At 37.0% G+C, this 22,555-nt stretch overlaps 2 protein-coding genes across 6 annotated transcripts in view; one reads left to right on the top strand and one right to left on the bottom strand.

Annotated features, from left to right (window-relative positions):
- CNTRL (centriolin) overlaps positions 1 to 13,420 on the bottom strand; it is a 32,149-nt gene extending 18,729 nt beyond the window's left edge. The window contains exons 1-14 of the mRNA NM_001305680.2: positions 13,220 to 13,420; positions 11,653 to 11,905; positions 11,094 to 11,227; positions 10,451 to 10,581; positions 9,206 to 9,347; positions 8,254 to 8,440; positions 7,954 to 8,147; positions 6,146 to 6,265; positions 5,165 to 5,390; positions 4,603 to 4,712; positions 4,184 to 4,378; positions 1,906 to 2,059; positions 921 to 1,141; positions 224 to 400 (exon numbers count right to left, since the gene is read on the bottom strand). Of these exons, the coding sequence (NP_001292609.2) occupies positions 224 to 400; positions 921 to 1,141; positions 1,906 to 2,059; positions 4,184 to 4,378; positions 4,603 to 4,712; positions 5,165 to 5,390; positions 6,146 to 6,265; positions 7,954 to 8,147; positions 8,254 to 8,440; positions 9,206 to 9,347; positions 10,451 to 10,581; positions 11,094 to 11,227; positions 11,653 to 11,872 (2,211 nt within the window). The 5' untranslated portion in view covers positions 11,873 to 11,905; positions 13,220 to 13,420. The remainder of the gene's footprint in view (positions 1 to 223; positions 401 to 920; positions 1,142 to 1,905; positions 2,060 to 4,183; positions 4,379 to 4,602; positions 4,713 to 5,164; positions 5,391 to 6,145; positions 6,266 to 7,953; positions 8,148 to 8,253; positions 8,441 to 9,205; positions 9,348 to 10,450; positions 10,582 to 11,093; positions 11,228 to 11,652; positions 11,906 to 13,219) is intronic.
- Positions 13,421 to 13,498: 78 nt separating this feature from the next.
- C5 (complement component 5) overlaps positions 13,499 to 22,555 on the top strand; it is a 37,554-nt gene continuing 28,497 nt past the window's right edge. For 4 of the 5 annotated variants that reach the window (XM_025141495.3, XM_025141496.3, XM_025141494.3 and 1 more), the window contains exons 1-12: positions 15,003 to 15,141; positions 15,961 to 16,153; positions 16,805 to 16,967; positions 17,573 to 17,643; positions 18,138 to 18,229; positions 19,253 to 19,335; positions 19,792 to 19,882; positions 20,179 to 20,284; positions 20,952 to 21,078; positions 21,157 to 21,272; positions 21,482 to 21,682; positions 22,261 to 22,464. In XM_025141495.3, the coding sequence (XP_024997263.2) occupies positions 15,077 to 15,141; positions 15,961 to 16,153; positions 16,805 to 16,967; positions 17,573 to 17,643; positions 18,138 to 18,229; positions 19,253 to 19,335; positions 19,792 to 19,882; positions 20,179 to 20,284; positions 20,952 to 21,078; positions 21,157 to 21,272; positions 21,482 to 21,682; positions 22,261 to 22,464 (1,512 nt within the window). In that variant the 5' untranslated portion in view covers positions 15,003 to 15,076. Of the gene's footprint in view, positions 13,602 to 15,002; positions 15,142 to 15,960; positions 16,154 to 16,804; positions 16,968 to 17,572; positions 17,644 to 18,137; positions 18,230 to 19,252; positions 19,336 to 19,791; positions 19,883 to 20,178; positions 20,285 to 20,951; positions 21,079 to 21,156; positions 21,273 to 21,481; positions 21,683 to 22,260; positions 22,465 to 22,555 lie in introns of those variants that run through there. The other variant, XM_046901812.1, reaches the window with a different exon arrangement.

Genomic DNA, 22,555 nt, shown 5'->3' with positions numbered 1-22,555 from the left:
TGCTATCTTTCACAAACATACAGAGGCCTCTACAAAGAGGCCACAAATACTTATGTCTCGCTGCAGTGCAAGGTTACGTGTCCTAAAGAACTGATACTACCTTCTATTCTAGGACATCCCTAAAAGAACAATTGCTTGCAAATCAATGTAGGGGGGATATGGTATGGTATGCCAGCAGCCCAGGCTGATTGTCACTTTGGCAACATTACAGCTCTGTTCTCACCTGGCTGAGTTGTTTCAGCCTTTCCAATTCTTCCTTTTGCTGATTGGCTTCAGTGTCTCTTTCTCTTAGCTGGGCTTCCAGTTCAGCCTCGTAGGCACTGACATCCCCTTGTCCTTCTCTGAGTGATTCATTTATTTCTCGCTGCTCTTGAAGTGCGCCTTCAAGCATTGCTATTTCCTGGAATTTTACATTCACTTCAGAAATATGTAACAGGAGTAACAGGATTTCTTAGATTATATTGCCACTCTTCTTCTATTCCTCAGGAGCTCATTATTAACTTGAAAGCTGTATATCAAAACAGAGGCACTAAACCTAACCTCCAAATATTTCAACCAAAACAGGCAGCATTATTACACACACAGGCCAAGTCAATGGTGCTACTATGACAGACTTCACTTGAAAACTGAACACAAGTAACAAAGGTGTAGCCTAAAGCAATACACATTAGTCTAAGGTATTAAGGTTTACATAACACTTCCTAGGATACTAAAATAGCCTCTTAAGTGACTGGATGATACATTTTAAAGGCCCAATTCCACTCCTACTGTGCATGAACACATGACTGATGTTACCATATCAGAAAGTAATTTTGTCTAGAGAACTGTGTTTTGGTATTCCCAATTTTGGTTGCTCGCTTAATTTTAAAGTTTATTCATATGTATCTCAATTTGGGAAGAAACATAGCATTAAACCTTACTTTTCTCATATTTTCGGCATCCATGACAACTATTTTCAGGCTATTTCTTTCATCCTCTAGATCTGCCAGTCTCTGAAGCAAAGATTCTTTATCCTTCTGCAACTCCTTACATTCATCATTGGCCTGTTTTGCTTGATGCTTAACGCTTTCCAGGTATTCCTGTAATCCAATTATGATGCTTTCTAAATCCCTTTTCAGTGCTTCGTTTGTTGCTATTTGACCTGCAGAAATGCAAAGAGAAGGTACTGAAGAAACCACATTTACTTACAAAACATACAGAACTGCCACTGCTAATCTTGAGCTAAGTAGGTGAACACGTAACAAAAACAAGTAACATGAACTCAAGCAGAAAATGTTTATGCTGTGTTTTAAAGGCTAGAAGTTTCAACATTACTATTCCTGGCCACTGGAAAAGTTGTCCATACACACATACTTCCTTCTAAGATGGCACTTGCTACTTTTCTGCTTATACCATTTTTAAAAACCATATGCTTTCCTGGGGCATCAACTTTCACACAGACTAGGTGTATAGTAAAATATACACATAATAACATTAAATAAGTACCTTACTTCATTATATAATCAGTTTTAAAATACAGAGGATGAAAGTGGCACACAGAACAGGCACTTCTGTGAAGGCTATAGTGATCCAAGTGAATCTCAGATAGCTCAAGAACTAGCTAAGAAACTGCTTTAATATTTCTGAAATTAGCATATTCTTGACATTATCTCAAGTATAAATGAAAAAGCAGCTTCCTAAGCTACCCTTTCCTAAGGGTATTGAAATATCAGTACTTCACTTATTCAGTTAAAAGCAGGAAAATTCTTTCTGATGTAACAACAAAATTGCAGATGATAAGGATATGTTCAGTAAACAGCCACATGGCTCAGACTTGATCAAGGGCCTTGATACCTCAACATTTTTATCAGCTCAATTATGTTATCCTAGATACAAAAGTACTCTAAGACATGAACAAAAAATTACCATCAGTGAGCTGCTGTTCCAAGTCCTTGATTTCCTCAGTTTCCTTAGCAATCCTAGAAAGCATTTCATCCAGGCGACTCTCGAGCTGTTTGTACTGTTTGTTCATTACCTCAATCTGCTGTTCTTTACTTGCTTTTTGAGCTCTCATGTGAGCCTGCAAGTGACAGTTGGAAAGGTCAAGCAGAATTATGTCAGCACATATTTCAAAAAGCCAGCTCACATTTTAGCTCAGTTCTGTGTATCGCACTGACACTCGTAGAAGTGACAAGTGCAACGTATCTTGTGGTGCTTGGTTCTGTTTGTTTTCCTCTTTGCTACCTCAAAAAGAATCCCAGATAGGCAAGTAAACTATGTGGCAAGCAGCAGCATTAGGTACAGTCTTGCCTCCTTGCTAAGGCATGTTGTATAAGGTGTGGGCTTATAAATCAGTATTTGTAACTATTACCTTTCTTCCTGCTATACTATTTCCTCTTTCAGTCAAGAACAAACATGATTTCCCCCAGAAGCTTTATCCTGTCATCTTGCATTGCCTTTCCAGCACAACATGTCAGGTCACCACCCAAAGGAAAATACCATGAACAAGCAGCAAGTCAGGCTAACTTAATAACTAAGTTCTACCTCAAGCAGAACGACTTCTGTATTTCTGAGACATGCTCCTATTCCACAGTGATTCCATAGCTCACACTGACTTTCATCAGGACTTCGTATGTATTTTGTATGAATTTACACCACTGTTTCAACTATGTACAAAACCATGCTATCAATGCAATATAGTGCTACATGCTTCCCATTAGACAAAATTACAAGCAGTTTAAATACCACAGAATTCAGGAAAGTACATCACTGTCATGAAAAACTGCACCTTTCTTCTTTCTACTCAAACAAGAAATCAAGCTAACATAAGCATGCATTCTCAGAAAAGTCACTTACAAAGTTACTTCTATAACAAAGTAATTGGTAAAAAAATGATAAACACGAAGATTTCTGTATTTTTAATGTATCGAAAGCTACTTTTAACCTTCCCATCAGCACAATTCAGTTTGCCACCTGTTAATAACAAACTACCGTTCAGCTCTCAGAAGTGAAATTTCAACAAGCAGAAAGCAAGGTGAGGCGCTGCTGCTGCTGAGTCATTTAGCCGCAGCTGCTGGATGTCACAGGAGCCCTACTTAAAAACAACAAACACTTACAGCTTTGCCTTTGTCTTTTCTTCCTTCGGGATCACGTGCAGGACGCCCCACCCCTGCTCTAGAGTCAGTCTGATCGGCCTGCCGCCTCCAGCACGAGCTGCGGCATCACATCCCGCTCCTCCACCGCCCCCGCGCCGTGGGAGCCCCGGCAGCAGGAGGTAGCGGGGGACCGAGGGGGACCGGGAGGGAGCGGAGGGCCGGGAGTGGCCCTCCCGCAGCAGCGCGGCGATTGGCCTGGCCGGGCTTCCTGCGCCGTGATTCGGAGCGCGGCGGCGGCGAGAGGGGCCGGGCCGGGCCTGGGCTCCGTGCCGAGCACGCCCAGCCCTGCCGGCGCTTAACGCATTTTTTGAAAGTGGCTGCAGGGCTCGTCCCAAAATAGGAACCGAGCTGAAAAGTCTTTTTTACTTTGTATACTTCAAGGTGTCAAACTGGCCTGAAAAACTCTCTTTAAAAAAAAAAAAGTGTTTTGTTAAAAAAAAAAAAAAACCAACACAGTATTTATAAAGAAAAAAAAAATTCTATTTCGTAATTCTGTAAACATTTGCTGTTGCTGAACACAGTAAGTAGCTCAGAAATCATTAGTTTTGCTTCTGTGGAGCTCAAAAGAAGGTGGCTGTCAAGCTATGGCAATGCCTGGTGCCAGCTTTGCGCCCTGCCTGCAATAAGTGGCCTCTGAGACAGCAAGCAGCCTTCTGGGAACAGCAGGAGGACACATGCAGCACAGGAAGGTTATTACTCTCTACTAAAGTGCCATTATATCTCTTCTCAGAATTAGAAAAGATTAACTGAAAATTGAAAGCAGAAAATCTCTCCTTCCAAGGCTCACAGCATGTCTGTACAAATCATAAAGACCCAGTTCTTAAAGTGATGTGCAGCAACTGCACTGAAAATGGGTTGCTCAAGTGTTTTACAATTATTTGTTCTTAGTTTTGAGGAGTTGTATGTATTCTAAGTAACAGCTAAAGCAAATTCTCTTAACTCCTAAATACACTGCTAAATAGCAAAATATTATATAATCCACTGTACTACACTTCTCAGTACATGAATATAGGTAGTGCATGAAAACTTAAGATTCTGGTTTTACTCACATGTCTTGGTTCTTTAGAGTTTACAGAAGCAAGAGAACTCTTCAGGTCTTCAAGCTCTTTCTGCTTTTTCCCTATTTCTCTTTTCTGTTTCTCCATTTGTTTCTCCAGTGCTAAGGCTCCCTCTTGTAGCTGATGCAGTGTTTGTATCTTCTTACTCAGCTGCTGCTCCAGATCCTCCCTGTTGGCCTGTAAGACCTGGAGATGGCATCAGGAGGTTGGCTAAAACAGTTATACTAAAACAAGAAGCTGATCGAGAAACTATTAAACCAGACTGCTAGGTTAGACACCCAAGAGGTGTCTGAGTATGATCTACTAATTATTTGAATCTTCATTGTACTTATATACAATGGCCCCGTAAAAAAGGGAACACTGTTTCAAACACTTTCCCCTGCTATCCACATAGTAACTCTTTTGCGTACTTTTTTCTGAGCCAGAGCACCCTCCAGTTGTTGCAGTTCTCCTGTTACTTCCAAAACTTGTTGCTCTGCCTTTCCTATTGCATTTTGCAGCTCTTCTAATCTCCTTTGTGCTGCAGAAAAAAAAAAGCCACACGTACATTTTAATATGCCACACAACACTGATACTTGTTTTCCATTAATTCGTTCACCAGAATACATTTTCTTTATAACAGTGGTAATCAAAGCTAATATATCCCGATTACTCACAAAGTAGATCCAACCAGTTTTTAATGTGAATGACACAAACTGACGGATCAGATGGGACACTTTCCTGGTATTCTTTTATATCATCAAATTTAATTATTAAAATATTTTTTGCAATTATTTTAAGATAATTCAGTATGAAACACTTTTGACCCCAAAGATATCATTGACTGCAGGGCTGAGAAGCAACAGCAGTTACAGCCTTTGACACACTGTTGTTATTCTCATGTCAAATACATATCAAAAGTTCCAACAGTAGAATCAATACTGCTACATGTATTTGTGGTTTTTTTTTAATATTAAAAAAAAAAACATCTACCTGAATGAATCTTTTTTTCTTTACTCTCCAATTGCTCATCTACAGTTTGAAACTGAGGATTCAGCTGTGATTTCTTACAGAAATCATTTTCATCTGGCTGCATTTTTCCAGTCTCCACTTGCTGAGCTTTACTAGCAATGTAGCCTTCTCTTATGAACATATTTCTTTTGTACCTGGCCTTACCAATGTATGGGCTTTCACCAGGTACATCTTCAAGCTCAACATCCTGCAATGTTAAAGTAATACAGCTGTTATGTCATTTACACATCCGTCTCAAATATGATTGTATTTAACACTCTTACAGTGCCATTAAAAATGAACAGTATACTGATACTGGCAGACATATTTGTATTTGGGATGTGATCACTTTGTTGCCAGTGGTTAATGCAAGTGGGTATTTAACTGGAGGATTTTTTCTTAATATTTTAAATGTAGAAGTAAAATTTCACTTAAACATTTAAACTTCACTGAAACATAACTAAGAAAATCATCATTCATGATTAGTGGTCTGTTTCTTGTAGAGACTCTCTCACCAGTCATTTTAATTTTGCAAGTATGACAGAGGTTAGCTTTACTAATTGGGTGGGAAAAAAAGGAGAAATTCTAAGACATCATTTAACTGAAAAACATTCTGGCTTGTAGGATTTTTCAGACTGATGGGGCCTCCAAAATTAAGCCAGAAATGAAGACAATCATTTACTTAGTCATTAATAAGAAGGAAATGATTGTTCACTGACTCTGGTCAGCTAAAATGTACATGTACCAATTTTCAACAAGTTAAATGTCACTCAAGATTCAGTTTAGATCAAATCATGTAATCTATGATTTTAAAAGGAGATTTTGTATTTACAGCTCCTTATAGACCCATAGATTTTCTATCATTCAAATAGATATAGAAGTTCGGTATTTCCCAAGCAATTGAAAAGCAAGAGGAAAAAAATAAAAAAATAAAAAAGAGATCCATAATTTTAAAATTATTACCTCTGATGGAAAATAACTTAATGGCTCAAATTTTGCATCAATCTTATAAAATGCCAGTTCCTGCTCCAACTCATACTGCTTCTGGCAAGCTCGTGTCAGCTCCATTGTTTTCTGCTTTAGCTAATGAATCAGTAAGCAAAGGAACACGCATTCACTGAATTGTCATTGTTATCACATACCATTCAATTCAGAACAGCAGGGCAAAGACATTAACTTCAAAACAAAGTTCACATTAGAAAAAAATTAAAATGGTGTATTTTGGGTCAAGGGTATCACAAAGTGCCACTTCATTACAAAATACAACACGACACCTAAGCGTAGACGAATTCCACAGTATAACACAAATGATCACATGAAAGGTCTCTTAAGTTTACAAGCATGAGAGGTTTGAAAGAAAATGTCACTAATTTAAAAAAATAATTTGGGTACACTTCTTAAGCAAAATCTATACTGAATATATTTACTGTTATTAACAAGCAAGGAGATCTCATTTTTAACAGTCTTAAGCTGCAAAAAAAAAAAAAAAAAAAAGCAGTATCTCCACTGTCACGTGCATAAAGCCTAAAGCCTAAGCATCTCATTTTAGCTTAACCTCATGCTAGTTAGGATTTTTATTTATTTTTGAAGAGGTCTATCATGTGATTCCTTTTTAAAGATCAACTTGCTGTACTGAATACCTGAGGGAGAACATGCAGTAATACTCCAATAGACAGTGGAAAGCAAAACTACTGGAGGAAAAGAAATAGGTAAGACTGGAATAAGGGAGAAAAGGCTTAAAAAGAAACATGCCATGCAAAAAAAACAAACAAACAAAAAACCCAAAACACAGTGAATACATAGTCTCACCAGAACTCTCTATACAACATTCCTACTTTATTAAACATGCAAAGAAAGCCTAAAAATAAAAATAAGCATGCAACCCAGGAGCACAGCGGGCTACCTTCAGTGAGGAATAAAGGCTCTGCGGAAAGGAACTGTGACAAACCAATACACCAGCTAAAGGGAGAGAGAAGCAAGCAGAGTTTGTCATCTAGAGGATAAGAGTGGGCTAGGTTGCAAAATATCTGCTGCCAAATCTAACTATACTGAAAACTGCATTTTAGAAATAGGCCGCTGGTTAGTGAGTACGTTCAACAGAAGAAACAGCTAAATAAATATTAGCAGTAGAGAATCTGAAGGATAAAACTGTAGAGGACAAAGCTAACAAGAAAGATTAAAAGCCAAACACTACAATCCCAGCAAGCCATTTACAACCGAGCGTTCTTCAGTCAACAGGGCTTTTTCCAGGGCCACTGTACAAATATTGTATTTTATAGCTATCAATGAAAGACAACTGTTAGATGCAAATTTTAGGATGATGTAAAGAAAATACAAGAAAACTAATACACTTTACCTGGAAAAATAATCAAGGAGCATTACAAGCATACAAGTTGTATGCATACCTTGTTACTATAAAAATACTTAACTTATTTCCCCTCGATACAGCAGCTTTTAAAGTTCTGAACAATGCAGGAGATTCAGTACACAGATAATTTAGAGCAGCTTAATATTTTAACAAATAAAAAAAAACTTACTACAGACAAAAAGTTTTTATAAACTATAAATTGTAAGATTGGTACTGACTGCTGGTTCAGTATACTTGCTTTTTCACAGAAGGAATACTGAAAAAACACTCTTCAGTGCCTTATGTCTTCTAAAATACTTATCTTAAGTTTTAGCATAATCCTACAGCCATTTGAGCTCTCCCATTGGCATCTGTTTCTGACAACAAAACTGTTCCAGATATATACTGCAAGTGATTATCTTACCAGTTCATTTTTGGTATCCACATCCCTTTGTAGATCTTCACAGCTTTGCTTCTGCTGCAAAGTTTTTTCTTTTAATGATTTGTTGACCTCATCTTGATGGTGAAGTTGCTCAAGCACTTTAGACTGGTTAAGTTTAAGGTTCTCCATCTCCTTTATTGCATTCTCTAACTCTCTTTCTAATTTTTCTATCTCTTCTGAAAAGCAAAGTAAAAAAACCAAAACATTCAAATAGAACTCTTTCTCTTTTCCAGCTAAACTTGTTTGGTGTCATTTACCATAGTTCTAATACAACATTACTACCTAAATCAAACCTCTTTAGAGCTTCCTGTCTGTCATGATTTGTCACTGGCTGTCCATCCAAGTTTTCCAATGCTCTCAAGTGAAATATGATGTACAAGCGGTAGTGAGGCAAGCTTGCAACTGGATTACCAGCAAGGAACAGAGAAGTCAGATCTTGTAGAGGCTTTAGCTTAGCTATTTCGTGAAGCTAAATGAAAGACAAATGGTACAATGATTAGACATCCTTCCAAGAACAAGTAATACAGACATTACTGAATTTGACTATATAGAACACTACACATTAGATCCATACAAAGACTAAAATAACTTCCTAAAAAACAAACTGTTTCTTCCATTAAAAAACAAAACAAAAACAAAATACAATGCAAACAGAGCAAATTTCATCAAGATTGACCTTGGGAAGTCCAAGATCGCAGAGCCTCTGGATACATCCAGCCTTCCATTCCTCCAGACTAGTTCATGAGAAAGGAGATTTTATTAACTGATGAGAGTACTCAAAGCTGGTTCATCTTTCTTCTTAAATACTATAACTATTTCAGAAACTGTACTACTGACTTAATTTCATAGACACTCTATTTATACAAAACATGGAAATTAACCTGGACCACTGAAGTATATTTAGTCATGCCCTAAATACAAAAATGCAAATATATTATCTACAGGTCTCCCAAAACACGTAATTAACTTATCATAAGGGACACCACCACTAGCATGAAAAAGCCATCACATCTTCAAACTTTTTCCAATTTTCAAAATTTTACACTTTCCTGAAAAACAAAGTATATTTATGCTTTGAATATGTGGAACAGCAGCAGAGTTTCTCCTTAAAAACCAGCTTTGTTAGGCTCACAACTGTACTGACAACTGAAAGACACTGAGTAATTCAGAGTAGGTCAAACAATATAAATTTACCAGTTCATGAAAAGACTGTTCCTTAATTATAATCACTTACTGATGATACTTTATTCTGTTTCAAATTAAGGATGCGCAGGGATCTCAGTTTCTTCCCTACCCACACAGGAATATGCTCAATCTCATTCCCTGCAAGGTTCATCTTTTGTAGGTTATGTAAATGTTCCATACCTTCAATCTTACTGAAAAGAAGAAAACATAACTCATTGTGAAGCATATAACATTTACAGTGCAATTGAGGCACTATGGATAAGATATGGAAAATCTATTTCAACTAATCACCATTCAAGAAAGAGCAAACAGCCCTGTAACAAACACCGTAACAAACAATGGACTCAGTTCAAATAAAATGAGAATATCTTGCTTTCACATACCATATGGTAAGGCTATGAATAAATAAACCCAGTAATTTTACAGCAATGTTTTACTACAGTGACCAAAGTCCTCAACTTTACACCTCTCCACTATAAAATTAAAAACTTATTTACATATGTATTATGCCATTTTAATATACACATTTTGCTCTTCTTATCCTGCAAACATAATTGCACACTTGCATGACACAGCTGAACCAAAATGAACGTATTTAATTTTTCCATATAAAAGCAAGAATCGACTGTCAACTGATGCTGTAAAGAGCTACTTTTGTAGTATATTCATTAAAATACTAAACTGCTAATGAGGAAAATGCTGAGTTCAAGTTTCCTTGGGCACTAATTTAAAGAGATGAGTATCATAAAGTGGGATAGAAAATGCTCATTGCCTTACTATTTTTGAAGTAGAAACCAATTGCCTATAACGAAAGTCTGAGAATATGCAGCAATAGCTAAAAGCTACTCTGACCTTTTCAATTCCTGTTAAATGAGGAAGTTGTATGAATGTAAGTGTGTAGAAATGCTTGTTTACTTCCTGCTGTTAACTTCTCTACCAACACTGCAACTTCTCTACAAAGTCAATTCCACGTAAAGATCAAAGTTACTAATTAAAAAAAATTAAAGGAAACAATTTTGCTATTGCTTGAACCATTACTCTTCAACTTTTGATAATACAAAATAATAATACAGCACTTTTCAAAACTATTTCTCCTTCAAAAACATTTTGAAGATATTAAAAGTCACAAGCTTCTATGAAATAAGAGTTCACTGAAGCTTTACACCCTTGTCATGTAACTGATGGGAAATGCTATGTAATTGTTCATACTTCTCAGATCCCACTCAAACAATAAGAGAGTGTCAGCTTTGTCATATCTGGGGTTTTCAAAAATATAAGAAGCATCTCTGCTTACCTGATCTTGTTATAAGACAAATTGAGTTCACGTAACTTCAACAGTTTATCCAGCTTTTCAATCTTCTCTATTTGATTGTTACTTAGATTCAGTCTCTCTAGTTTAGAGCATTTTTCCAAATTTTCTATGTACTGAAGAACAGAAAATTTACCCCTTAGCACTGCAGCTTTAGCTTTTTCTTTAAATGAGGCAGATTTATATTTTTAATGATCATATTCATTAAAAAGGCATTATTCTAACATTCATCACTTTCACTGTTGACTTCCAAAAGAATTAAATTCAGTGTTCTGTAGTATTGGAGAAAGAAAACTAGATTTTAAGTTCGCAGGGAATCAGTTTCACATACATTAAAGGGAATTTGCTATTAAAAAAAAAAAAAAGCAGCACCACAATTCAAACCCTAAAAAATTAATGTTCTAAACTTCATTGTAATTGATTCATGGTTTGTTCTTTTTGCACAAAAGTCTCCATTGACATTCCATCATTTTTATTTTGACAGAAGCCAGTTGTTATACTCTATTAGCCTCGTTCTACTATTCATATACACTTATAAACACACCTTTATTTGAATATGTTATACACACACACGCACATATATACACACACACTTCTGTTTTATTACCGGTTATGTTCAATAACTTACTTTGAATTTCTTGTCCCCATCCTTTGGTGAAGAAAGATTCAGTGAGCTTATATATGCCAAATTTTCCTGTTTTGACAGACTTTTAATAAGGGGTTCTGTAATGTACCGAACACCTGGACTAACACCATTTTCCTCTGAAATTAAACAGAGAAACCACCTTCAGTAGTAAAAGAACTGGTGACTTTTGTATTCATCTTGTACTTCACATTGAATACAGGAAAAGCACTGAAAATTACTCTCTCCCACATGAGATGAGAAGAAACAGCACACCAGAAGCTTTTACAGGAAATGGTGTGTTAGAGTAAGCGGGTATATTCTTCCAAAAATGACACAGTACATATCACCCATCTTCAGCGTTTTTCCCCTGGAGTAGACTATAAGGAGTAAAAATCTTGTTTCTCTATACAGATTCATTATTACTGTTTACACATTTGAGCATCAAAACAGCAAAGCAAATTCTCATGTTTCTTTCCAACAAATCATTTATCTTTAAATCATTATCACAAAGTTCACAGAACACGGGCTTTTTGTGGTTTTAGTGCATACTTTTATACACTACCTTCGTGAAACTTAGATTCAAGAGCAGCTTCTACATTTGCTGTAGTATCACGCTGTTGATTCTGCCATGCCGTACTTTTGCGAGCAGGTGGAGATGTCTGTTGGCTTAGGGGAGATGGTGATCTGGTGCTTGAACCAACAGAAGACATTGGAGTAGGTGTCCGAAAAGCTGACATCTGTGTTTTTCCACATAATTCTTTTTTTTTGTAGCTTTTCTTCATTGCCAAAAATATAGAATATCATCTGATCAATATCTGTGAGGAAAGAAATAAATATAACTACCTGCATCAGCTGAACTCTTAGTGGTTTGCTTGCCAACAGCAGTATGTCATTCAAGGATTTTAGGTGCTTGTTGACAGTTTGAGACAACACAGAGGTGATATTTGAAAAATTGTCTTTTTAGCATAAGAAATATTTCTAGCAATAATAGGTTGCCAAAAGACACATTTAAACCAGTTCTCCAGTGGGTGACAGCTTCCATTTTTCATGGGCTAACACATATCTAGAGGAATGCTATGGCTGTTTACTTATGCTATCCTAAAGCACAGCCTTCATCTAGGTAGCTCTCCTACAATTTATGGCTTACAGAGTCTGGAGACAATCAGCTCAGAGTAACATAGCTGGTAAAGAACAAGAGATAATTAGGATTCCAACTGGAGGCTAGAAATCACCAAACTGAAGCTAAAAAAGCAGATATAAGTAACAAAGAAAAAATAAAATTAGAAAGAAGTCTAGCACTGACCCAGTGTCTCCTTTCCTACCAGAAGCTGTTCTGTGGCCGAGTGGAAGCTCAGAGAGCTGTCAATAGAAGCTTCCACCAAAGAAGAATGTGGTTTCCTTAGGGACAAGCACAGAAAGAGCCACACTCTGCTGCGAGTCCTTCCTCATCGTGACTATCTCCAAGGAACAAAGTTTTACCAAAACTTACACACAATAAGCAGAAAGCACGTTCTAAGAAAATGCTATTATGGGAAATTCAACACAATGTATAATCACTCATATTGCCTAAAGCTGATAAGATTTTCTGTCATTTAAATGGATTTTTCACTGAGCCTTTATAAATAAGAAAGGAACGGAAGTAAAAGCCACTCTCTTCTGTCTTACTATGTGGGGACACAGCTCATCCGGGCCAGAGGAGATGGAAGATGGTACAACCAAGTGAAAAGCACCCATGGGAAATTCCTTCATGTTTTAAGGAAAAACAGTTAGGTATTTTAATGAGATTTCTTGAAAAATTCTGCACTCCACTGATGCACCAGAACTCCGTGTTAAAAGGAAGGCAGAGACATGTACGGGCACCCCACAACCGCGCCGTGGCCGCGAGCCCGGAGCGCACCTCGCAGGCAGCCTGAGGGACCCGCTGCCCACAGCCTACCCCGGCCCCGCCCCGCCCACACCTGACAGAACAGCGACCGCGGTGCTGCCCCCAGCCCCGGGCAGAGCTCCGTGCCCCGGGCCCGGGGTGTGCGGTACGGCCGCTCCCTCAGCCCGCGGCGAGGCAGCGATGCTCCCTGAGGGGATGGCGGTTCCCGCCGAGAGCGGCTGCCCTCAGGCCTCGCGTTGATTACCTGGGTTGACATGGCAACGCCACTTCACCGGTCGCCGTCGCCGGGCGGACTGGCCTCCTGGCGACCCCCGTGCGAAGACACCGACTCCTAGCGGCCCACCTCTACCGTCTCCCTTCCTCCTTCAAACGACCCCCACCGACCGCCAGGCCCGAGACAACACGGCTCCTTTAAGAGCCCGGCGTGAGGAGCCCAGCCACCGCCATTTTGTTTGGTTGTTGGCCGGCGATGGGTGAACGGGTCGGAGGCGAGGCTTGGTGAGGCCACGCCCCCTAGCGCTTTCCCGCCAGTGATGTCCGCCTCAGCGCGTGCGCCGTTTACCTCAGCGCGTGCTGTGGGAGTCTGAGGGACTGCCTGCTGCTCGCCTGCTGCTGGGTGGATTCAGGTGCTTTGTTTTAATTAAAGCCCGGTTTACTGTATACACAGCGAAGTATTTGCTAGTAATAGTGCTTTTTGTTTTATATGTGTGAGATGTGTTTATCACGTTTTAGCCTCTGTGAAATTGCTTTAGGTGGACTTTGCTCTGGAGCCTTGCGAGTAGAATCTGCAATGCTCTGCTTGATCACGATGAACTCAATAGGAGGCATCTCACTACACATTATGTTCACAGAAGTGCTTAAATAAAGGTCTCCTAACAGCTCTGGGCCGTGTCTGTGAGCTGAGGGTGTGTGCCCAGCTGTGTACCACTGCTGGGAGCTGTGAACCAAACCTGAAAAGGTGTATCGGAAAATCTACCCGTGAAGTTTGTAACTAACACAGGCTTAAAAATGCTATTTTAAAATGTTTTTGGAAGTTGGAGTCTTCCAGCATTATTTACCACTTGCTCTTGTTTTTTTTACTTTCCTCCCTCACAGGCATTCTCATAGTTTATTAATTAGCGATAGATATTTGGGCCTTTGATTTAATGAAATCATCACCTTAATGTTTTATAAGTTTACATTCCATACGGTGATGCCCTCCTTGTTGTTTATAACTTTGGGTGGTTGTGAAGCCCACCTTGGCCGCCTCCTGCTTTGTTTCCATATTGATCAGAAATAGCTTTGTGCCAACCCTTCCCGTAAGGGCTGACCGCAGTGTTTGTTTAAGCTTGGCCAGAGTTGCACAACTTCATGTTTTAGGCTTTTTTTTTTTTTTTTCCTTAGCTCCTATGCTTAGATATCAAGTATGCGGAGTCTTTACACCGAAGGTTTGAATTTGGGTGTTTTATTTTTTTTTTGCAGGTGCATTTTATGGCCTTAGGTGTTGTAGATACGCCACCCCCTTATGCTTTCACATTGCAATGTATGTACTCAGAAAGTTAGCACAGTCAGGAATACCAGCAGCTAAAAGCAATACCAGCTACAGGGATACCAGTAGCTAAGAGACATTTGCAATTGAGGAGTTATTTCAAAACCAAAAAAAAAAAAAAAGGGAAAATATCAGGGTAGTCTGATCAATATAATTCAGATGCTTTTTCTTCCGAAGAAAGTTTAAAATCATATTGGCTTTGTTTAAATAAATGTTACTTTTCTGAAGAGCAAACAGACTGTTTTTTGCTGCCTCTGAAAAGGAATTTTTTGGTGCTTATCTAACAGGGAGAACGTTAGCGTTTATACAGAATTGCTCTGTAGATATTAAACATTTTAAATCCTAAATTAAAAAAAATAATAATTCCTGACTTTAGCTGGTCTGAATTCTTTGAGAGTTAATGAATTTGGAAGGGGCAATGACATGTTAGTAAAAAGCAAGACCTGCAGTTAATTATTAATGGTGAGTGGCATGTATCACCACCGTCAGTGGCATTTTTGTCCATCTGCAGCAGCAGTGAAATACAGTTTAATCCAGATTTGCTGGCAGTGTGGATGTGCTGATTGAGACACGATGGCTATTTTAATGTATTTTTTTGTTTTGGTATTTTCTGGAACAGCTTTTAGCCAAGATAAAACGTAAGTAAAACCAATGCAGTGTTTACTGGAAATGTTACTTGATTGTTGGCAGCTGCCTTAGGTGAATAGGTGCAGAATTTCAGTCGAGGCATTGCAACAGAGACTATCCAAATCAACGTGTTCTCACAGCAAAACTCACTGATGTATGCTAACACTAGATATAGGGCTGATGCGTCTCTAACTGCTCTATTTGCTGTTGGTGAAAGAGGTAGAGTCAACTCCTTACCTGCAATGAATTCTTAACATAATGACAAGATAAATATGGAAAGAAGTGAAGCCTGTGCTCACTAGGTTTTCTGTAGTGCCTGAAGACAGATATTATGGTGCAGGTTGGAGGAAAGCTCTTGTTTAGATGTGTGTTTTGTGGTTGTATTCAGCAGTGCTTATTTTGATTCTTCTGTTCACAGTGGTGTGTAAGAAAGCAGTTAATCAAAGCGCTCTTGGCATTTCAGAAAAAGATGAATGTTTATTGTTCAGCAGCACTTCATATATATTTGAGATAGATTGTGTGTTCATGTATTAAAGCCTGGATTGTGGTTTTGTGGAGTAATGCATACTGCAATTTATAAAGCACTGAAGAAATTAGAGTAATCCTACAGAAGTTTGCTCACATTTGCCTTTACTGTAAATTGTGCCATTTATTTGAGTAAGAACTTTGCTGGTGGGAAAACTATACAAGTGTACTGTTCGGAGCATTAACAGTTTAAGGGTTCATTTGGGTTTGTTTTGGCAGTGTCAACATAAGTGAATTACAAACGAAGGCAAGAACATGAAAGTATAGCTTCATTACCCTTTTATTTGTTTATATCTCATATATAGGTATGTCCTTACAGCACCAAAAGTCTTCCGAGTTGGGACATCTGAGAAAGTCGTAGTTCAAGCTTTTGGCTATGAGAAGGAATTTGCAGTCAATCTTGCCTTAAGAAGCTTTCCAGATAAGCTTGTTGCTTATTCTTCTGGCCACATTTCTTTAAATCCAGACAACAACTTTCAAAGTTCTGTAACTGTAACAGTAAGGAACTAAGGCCTTTCTTTATATGTTTTTATTGTTGCATTTAGTTGGAAGTCTTGAGAAAAGATTGTACTAAGTTTACAGTTGTTTAAAATGGGAGGGGAAGCCTACAGCCCTCACTCCTCAGATTGCTTTGTGTAGTTTCTTTCATTTTACTTTGTCTGAAATTGGAATTATATTAGATAAAGTTAGTGTAGAGGAATGAAATCAAAACTAAACATTTAATCAAATTATTTCAGAAACATTATCATATTCAATAACATTAAAAAAATAAAGAGGAAGGAATGGAGACGTGTTTGGTGTGGACAAGATTCCTCATCTGAGCATTCAGAATAAGCCAAAATAGAACTAAGCTTCATCTTGTTTGGCACTGACAAGCTCCAGGGGGACTGAGACGTAACCATAAACCTTGATGACCTGAGTCACCTGAGGCCAACGGGGCAGGAAGCTCGATAGGTTTTACTGAAAGCTGACAACAGATTTTTGCCAAACTGTGATCACTAGGGAGGTGTTACTCAAGGTGATGCCTCCCAAGAGCTTCTTCTTTCTCCACTTTCCTATTCATCCAAATTCATCCCACTTCTTGACAAGAAATAGTGTAGAAAAACTACTTGAAAAATATTTTAATATTCTTTAACTGTTCTCCCCCAGCTTCAGCCAACAGATTTAGCTGGCCCAGAGGACTCAGTCAAGTATGTGTATTTGGAAGCTGTTTCTCCACATTTTACTGGTTTAAAAAAAGTTCCTGTTTCCTATGAGAATGGATTTCTTTTTGTTCACACAGACAAACCAATTTATACTCCAGATCAATCAGGTAAATAATGCTCATTTCTCCTGGCTGTTATTATTATTATTATTATAAGCCAATGACATTATTGTCAAGGAATTCAGACATAAATCTTTAAGCTCTTGGTCATGTTGTTTTGCCATCGGTTACTATTTAATTTTTTAATTAGCAGAATAATACTTTGAAATATTTGATCATATTGTAGAAATTAATAATTTCTCCCAATATCCTCTCCTCTGGGTCCTTACCTTCTCAATTTTCCTGAGAACATACTAAAAATAATACGTTTGTGTAGAAATAGTGATGACTGAATCCTTGGTTTTGTGTAGATGGAGGTTTTTTTGCTGCAGAAATGATATGCTGGGATTTTAATGGTACAAATTATTTTGCACTGTGATGATTCAACATGAAAAAGTGTTGGTGCAGAATCTTTCATTGCTAGCATGAATAAATATTGTCTGGGCAGCATAATGACAAAAGATCAAGTGCATTCCATAAGTACTAAAGACAAAACTCTAACAAAGAAATAAGTTAAAAGTTTTAGCTTTGGATGGGCTTGTTTTGTTGGTTTTCTTTTTGTTTTAATATCAACAGTGGTATGACTTTGAGATCTGTTGTAATGAATCTTACAGTGAAAGTCAGGGTTTACTCTCTGAACGAAGAACTGCAGCCAGCTCGGCGAGAAACTGTCCTAACTGTTGTGGTATGTTGTAATTGAATTTAATTTTAATATTTCATAGATCACAAGTATAAGAATCATAGTTATATAGGAAAGTGATGCTATAGATATACAAGAAAACTGTTAGATAAATGTTTTTGCAGGTAGCCAGATATCTTTTGGAAGATTTGAAAAGGACTTTGCACACTTAGATTTTTTTCAGTTTTGTGATGTAAAGCTATTACAGAATGGAGAAAAGAAAAAGCACAAGTTATCTTTAATATCTAGGGAGACAGTTTGTGAGAGAATTTTGATAACGTATGATTTTCATGCAATTGTTTGTTTCATTTAAGATAGAAAACTTATCAGTAGCTCCTGTACTGTGGTTTTTTTTTTTTATCCCCAACAATAGTCATTGTTCTTATAGCAACTTTCTAGAAAATGATGTCATGCACAGGCTCCCACTAAGGTCACTGAATTAAGATTTTTCCTTTTGCTCAGAATGATTTCTGCTAATTCTCTTCTGTTGTGATTTCAAGGATCCAGATGGAGTAAAAGTGGATATCATAGAAGAAAACGACTTTACTGGAATAGTTTCTTTTCCTGATTTCAAGATTCCTCCTAATCCCAAGTAAATATATTTAATGTTCTTTGAGAACCTTTAGCATAATTGTACCTTTTCTTAAAGGCTGTCAGAGTGGTTTTTGCTGATACACGGAGTGTGTGTAACTTGCAACTTGGTAATTTGTGACATTTCACATAATGTGTTCTAATGGTATAGATAAAGAACTTATGACAAAGCATTCTTCTTTTTAGTTGACTTCCACATGAATTTTTGTCTGCTGAAGTGAAATTACAAGTTTACTGCCTTTATTTTCAAAACTATGGAATATCCTCACTGTATTAAGAGAAAGTGAGAAGATTTAGTGTGTGAAAATATTGATGGTAAAACTGGATGGCAGGTTTATCATGCTCAGTTGTAAAGGAAGACTAGTAAAAACTAAAACTTTCTACTCTAGATATAGAAGCACTGTCAAAGACATACAGAGTTCAAGGAAGGGGGAAATGTTGCCATTTCATACATTCAAATCACCAGCATTTTTCCAGTAAGAGCCACACACAGAATACATGCCTCTACAGTTCTCCCTTTGGTCTTGAGAGGGTGCTGAAGATACGCTGAGTTGGCAGATGGATGCTAGCTTGAAAATAATGAATTCTGACCAATTTATTATTCATTAGGAAGTCAGCAATAATTTCAATCCATATACAAAATAATTTTGTATCTCTTTTGAAACTGAGTATCTGCTAACAGTAAACAGAATAGTTTTTATTTTTGTATTTTAAAGCCAAAAGATTACAGGAACTGCTTTTCTCTAAGTTATTTAATATAAATTATGTTTGTGTCTCAGTGCTGTAGTTGGGGAGAGAAGGACCTTAACAGAAGCCTGCATGACCCTTTGGAGCATATTTCTTGAGTACTATGTTTCAAATAAATAGTAGAATCTTCTCAAAAAGGCATTGTAGATGTGCAAAAAGTCAGTGTCAAATTTTTCTAAGTAGTTATTAACATGAATTATTGTTAAGTAGCAATTCTTTTGTTTTCAACATTTTTTTTAAATTTAAAAAATATAGTTTGGTTGTTGATTTATTGTAGGTATGGAATTTGGAAGATTGAAGCGAAGTACAAGAAGAATTTCATAACTTCAGCTGTTGCAAAATTTGAAGTTAAAGAATACGGTGAGCCATGCCTGAGATGTGAATCTTTATTTTTATGTGCTTCTTTCATGACATTTTGATATGGCAGCCATGCAGTGTAGAGTAACAAAACTCACAAATGTTTAAGGTAGCACAGCCTACTTGAACAGCTATAGGATGCTGTGCCAAGTGGCAATATCAACTCAACACTGTATGAATACAACTTGCCTATAAATAGTTATTCTTCAGTGTGCTGGTAATTTTGACATGGTTGCACTCATGCAAAATGTGAAGAGAGGGCAGAAACAGATAACTTTGGGCTTTATAACTTGTGTTGCACTGTGGAGAAGCTGAAAGCTTCATTTTTGGGCTGTAACATTATTCACATCACTTGAAACGTGATTCTTTGATGTGTATGTACTGGTAGCTTTCTGAGTACCTTTTTGTCATTGTTTAAAAGCCCATCAAAGTGCCTTTGTTTTCTACTCATTTTTTCAGCTATGCCAAGCTTTTCCATTGTCATAGAGCCAGAAAATAACTTCATTAGTTCTGATAAATTTGAGAACTTCAGGATTGCTGTGAAAGCTAGGTAAGGAAATTTGACTTCGATTTCTAAAAGATGTGTATTTTTCTTCTTTACTTCAAGAATGATTCTCTTATGTTGAGAAGCTTCCTCTTTCCCAAGAAACCGTATCATTGTAATCCTTTGAGCTCTGCTACTGAATTAAGTGAACCATTTTAAAATTCTTATGAAGTGATTATTTTTCAGAGTAGACATTTGTTTTCTACCGCTTGCTTAGAAAATTACTCTTCTTAAAAATCATGCTTTGTTGCAGCCATTAGGATGGAAATCTCAGAAACATGTATATTGGTTTTTATTCACAGCTATTTTTATAACAAAAGGCTTGCAAAGGCTGATGTTTTTCTGCGTTTTGGAATAATTGAAGGAACTGAAAAAAGAATGATGCCTCGTGCAATGCTTGTAGCTAAGGTAAGAAAAAGCAAGCTTAAATTGCGTAGACTTCACCTGCTTCGTTCAAGACTGATCCAATTCTACTGAGGCTGGGGAGAACGTGTCCCAAATCCTACTTTGCGCTGGCAGCTATTCAGTGTCAAATTTTCCTTTGTAATCCTTCATCAGCCACATAGAAATATACTTTGCAGTGGAAGTCAGAAGCAGCATCTCAAACAGAATGTAACTTCAGTCTGGTTCATTTGTTCACTTGAGTAAATCTTGTGGTTGAAATTTCTATTAAGTAAATTTTTTGCTGTCTATTACAGAACAAAAGAAATCAAACATAGGATCAGTGTAGTAATAGCAAATCACAATCAGAGACTGTTTCTCCTTTTCTCATTTAGTCTGGTCTTTTTGATTTAGTCATTGAAGAATTGTAAATGACGTTATCTTTTCTAAATGAGGAGAGATATATCTGTGTTTGGACTGCAGGCAGATTTTGGAACATGTGCTATTGATTCATTAATCATTCATAATTCTAAGGAAGAAAGAATTCTTATTTGTTGAATTAAAAAATGTCCACCTTTGATTTTCTCTGAAAATAGTGAGTAAAAGATGCTGAAAATAGAATTTACATATAATTTATCTATCTATTATTTCTAAGTTATTTGCTGTAAATGAATAATTTTTATTTAATTTCCAGCTTACAAATGGAGTTGCTGAGATCAATTTTAACAGTAAGAAAGCAGTGAGTTCTTTAGGGTTTCAAAGCCTAGAAGAATTGGATGGGTCTTATTTATACATTGCAGCATCAGTAGTGGAGTCTATGGGTAAGTTGCTTTCTGACTGATTTCAAATGAAATTAATGGCCCTAGGATGTAATTATTAAAAGAGACATATTTTGTCAGGTGGCCTCAGTGGTGAAGTGGAATTTTCTGAAGTCAAATATGCTGTATCTCCTTACACACTGAGTTTGATTGCTACTCCTCTCTTTATAAAGCCCGGACTTCCATTCTTCATTAAGGTTAGTTAAAGGTAGAATTATTGCACATTACAACATAAAACCCATCGTGTTGTAGTCTTACTATTTTTTGTGAATATTACTGTAGATCTTAATACACTTTCAATTTCCATTGACTGTTGACATTTTTTAAATTTGTTGTTGTAGAAGGTCAACCACTTGTTTTCTGCTTAAAAATGTCATTCTTGAAAGCAATATTTTCCGATGAACAGGTGCAGGTGAAGGATACAGTGGATCGCTTTGTTGGAAACATCCCTCTGGTTATCACTGCAAAATCCTTTAGTCAGCAGATGGATGAGACGGAGTTGATTTCAGAGGGTTCAGAATCTGGGAGAAGAGAAACAAGCATAAATGATGGAACTGCTTTATTTGTTGTTAATGTCCCAACAGATAGCAACCTACTGGAGTTTCAAGTGAGTTAAATTCTTCCATTAATTTGTTTCTTAGAGGGTTTAATTGTATATTTTTTTTCCAGTGTACAGCACGTGGTAAGATTTTGCTTTCAACCCTTAGTTTATAAACTTAGAGATTGTTCCCAATAATCAGTTACGAAACCCAAATGCTATAATAAAACATTACTTCTATATTTAATTGTGCTTGAAATTATTCTGAAACAAAATATCCCAGTTAATCACCTAGTTATTTTATAGTACTCAGATGTTTTATTTAATAACTGAATATGTGAACTAATCTCTGAGAATGCTTCTTTTGTTATGTAGAGGCATATTATTGACATTTTCTGCTCTACTTATGTACGTGCTTCTATACTACAATTTCTATTTGATTTTGTATTTATAAATATTTTTATTAAAGAAAGCATGAAAGCCTTTAGTTGGCTTATTTTATTAATCTCTCTGAATAGTATATTGCAAAATGCTTTTAATATTGTGCTTATTTTCTGAAGTGTAGCTTGGTATTTAAACTATTCATAATACAGGTTTTATTTCCTTTTCTGCTACAAAATTTTGTGGACATTTTATTATCTTTTCAGGTAAAAACTGCTGATCCACACCTTTCAGATGAAAACCAAGCAACCAAAACCTATGAAGCAAGAGTTTATTCATCATTAAGTCAAAGTTATCTCTATATCGACTGGGCTTCAAACCACAAAATACTGAGTGTAGGAGATTTCATAAGTATTAACATATATCCACGAAGTCGATACATTCATAATATACATCACTACAGCTATTTGGTAAGTAAGTGATGTTTCCACATGAACTACTGAATTGTGACTAGATATATTGTCCTAGGTGAAGGACTTCAGCAGTCAGGATCTATCATCA

This window comes from Gallus gallus, chromosome 17 (genome assembly GCF_016699485.2).
Source record: "Gallus gallus isolate bGalGal1 chromosome 17, bGalGal1.mat.broiler.GRCg7b, whole genome shotgun sequence".
In the NCBI taxonomy this organism is placed as follows: Eukaryota; Metazoa; Chordata; class Aves; order Galliformes; family Phasianidae; genus Gallus; species Gallus gallus.
Note: the sequence above shows the minus strand (reverse complement) of the source record. Positions and strands in the feature narration are given on the sequence as shown.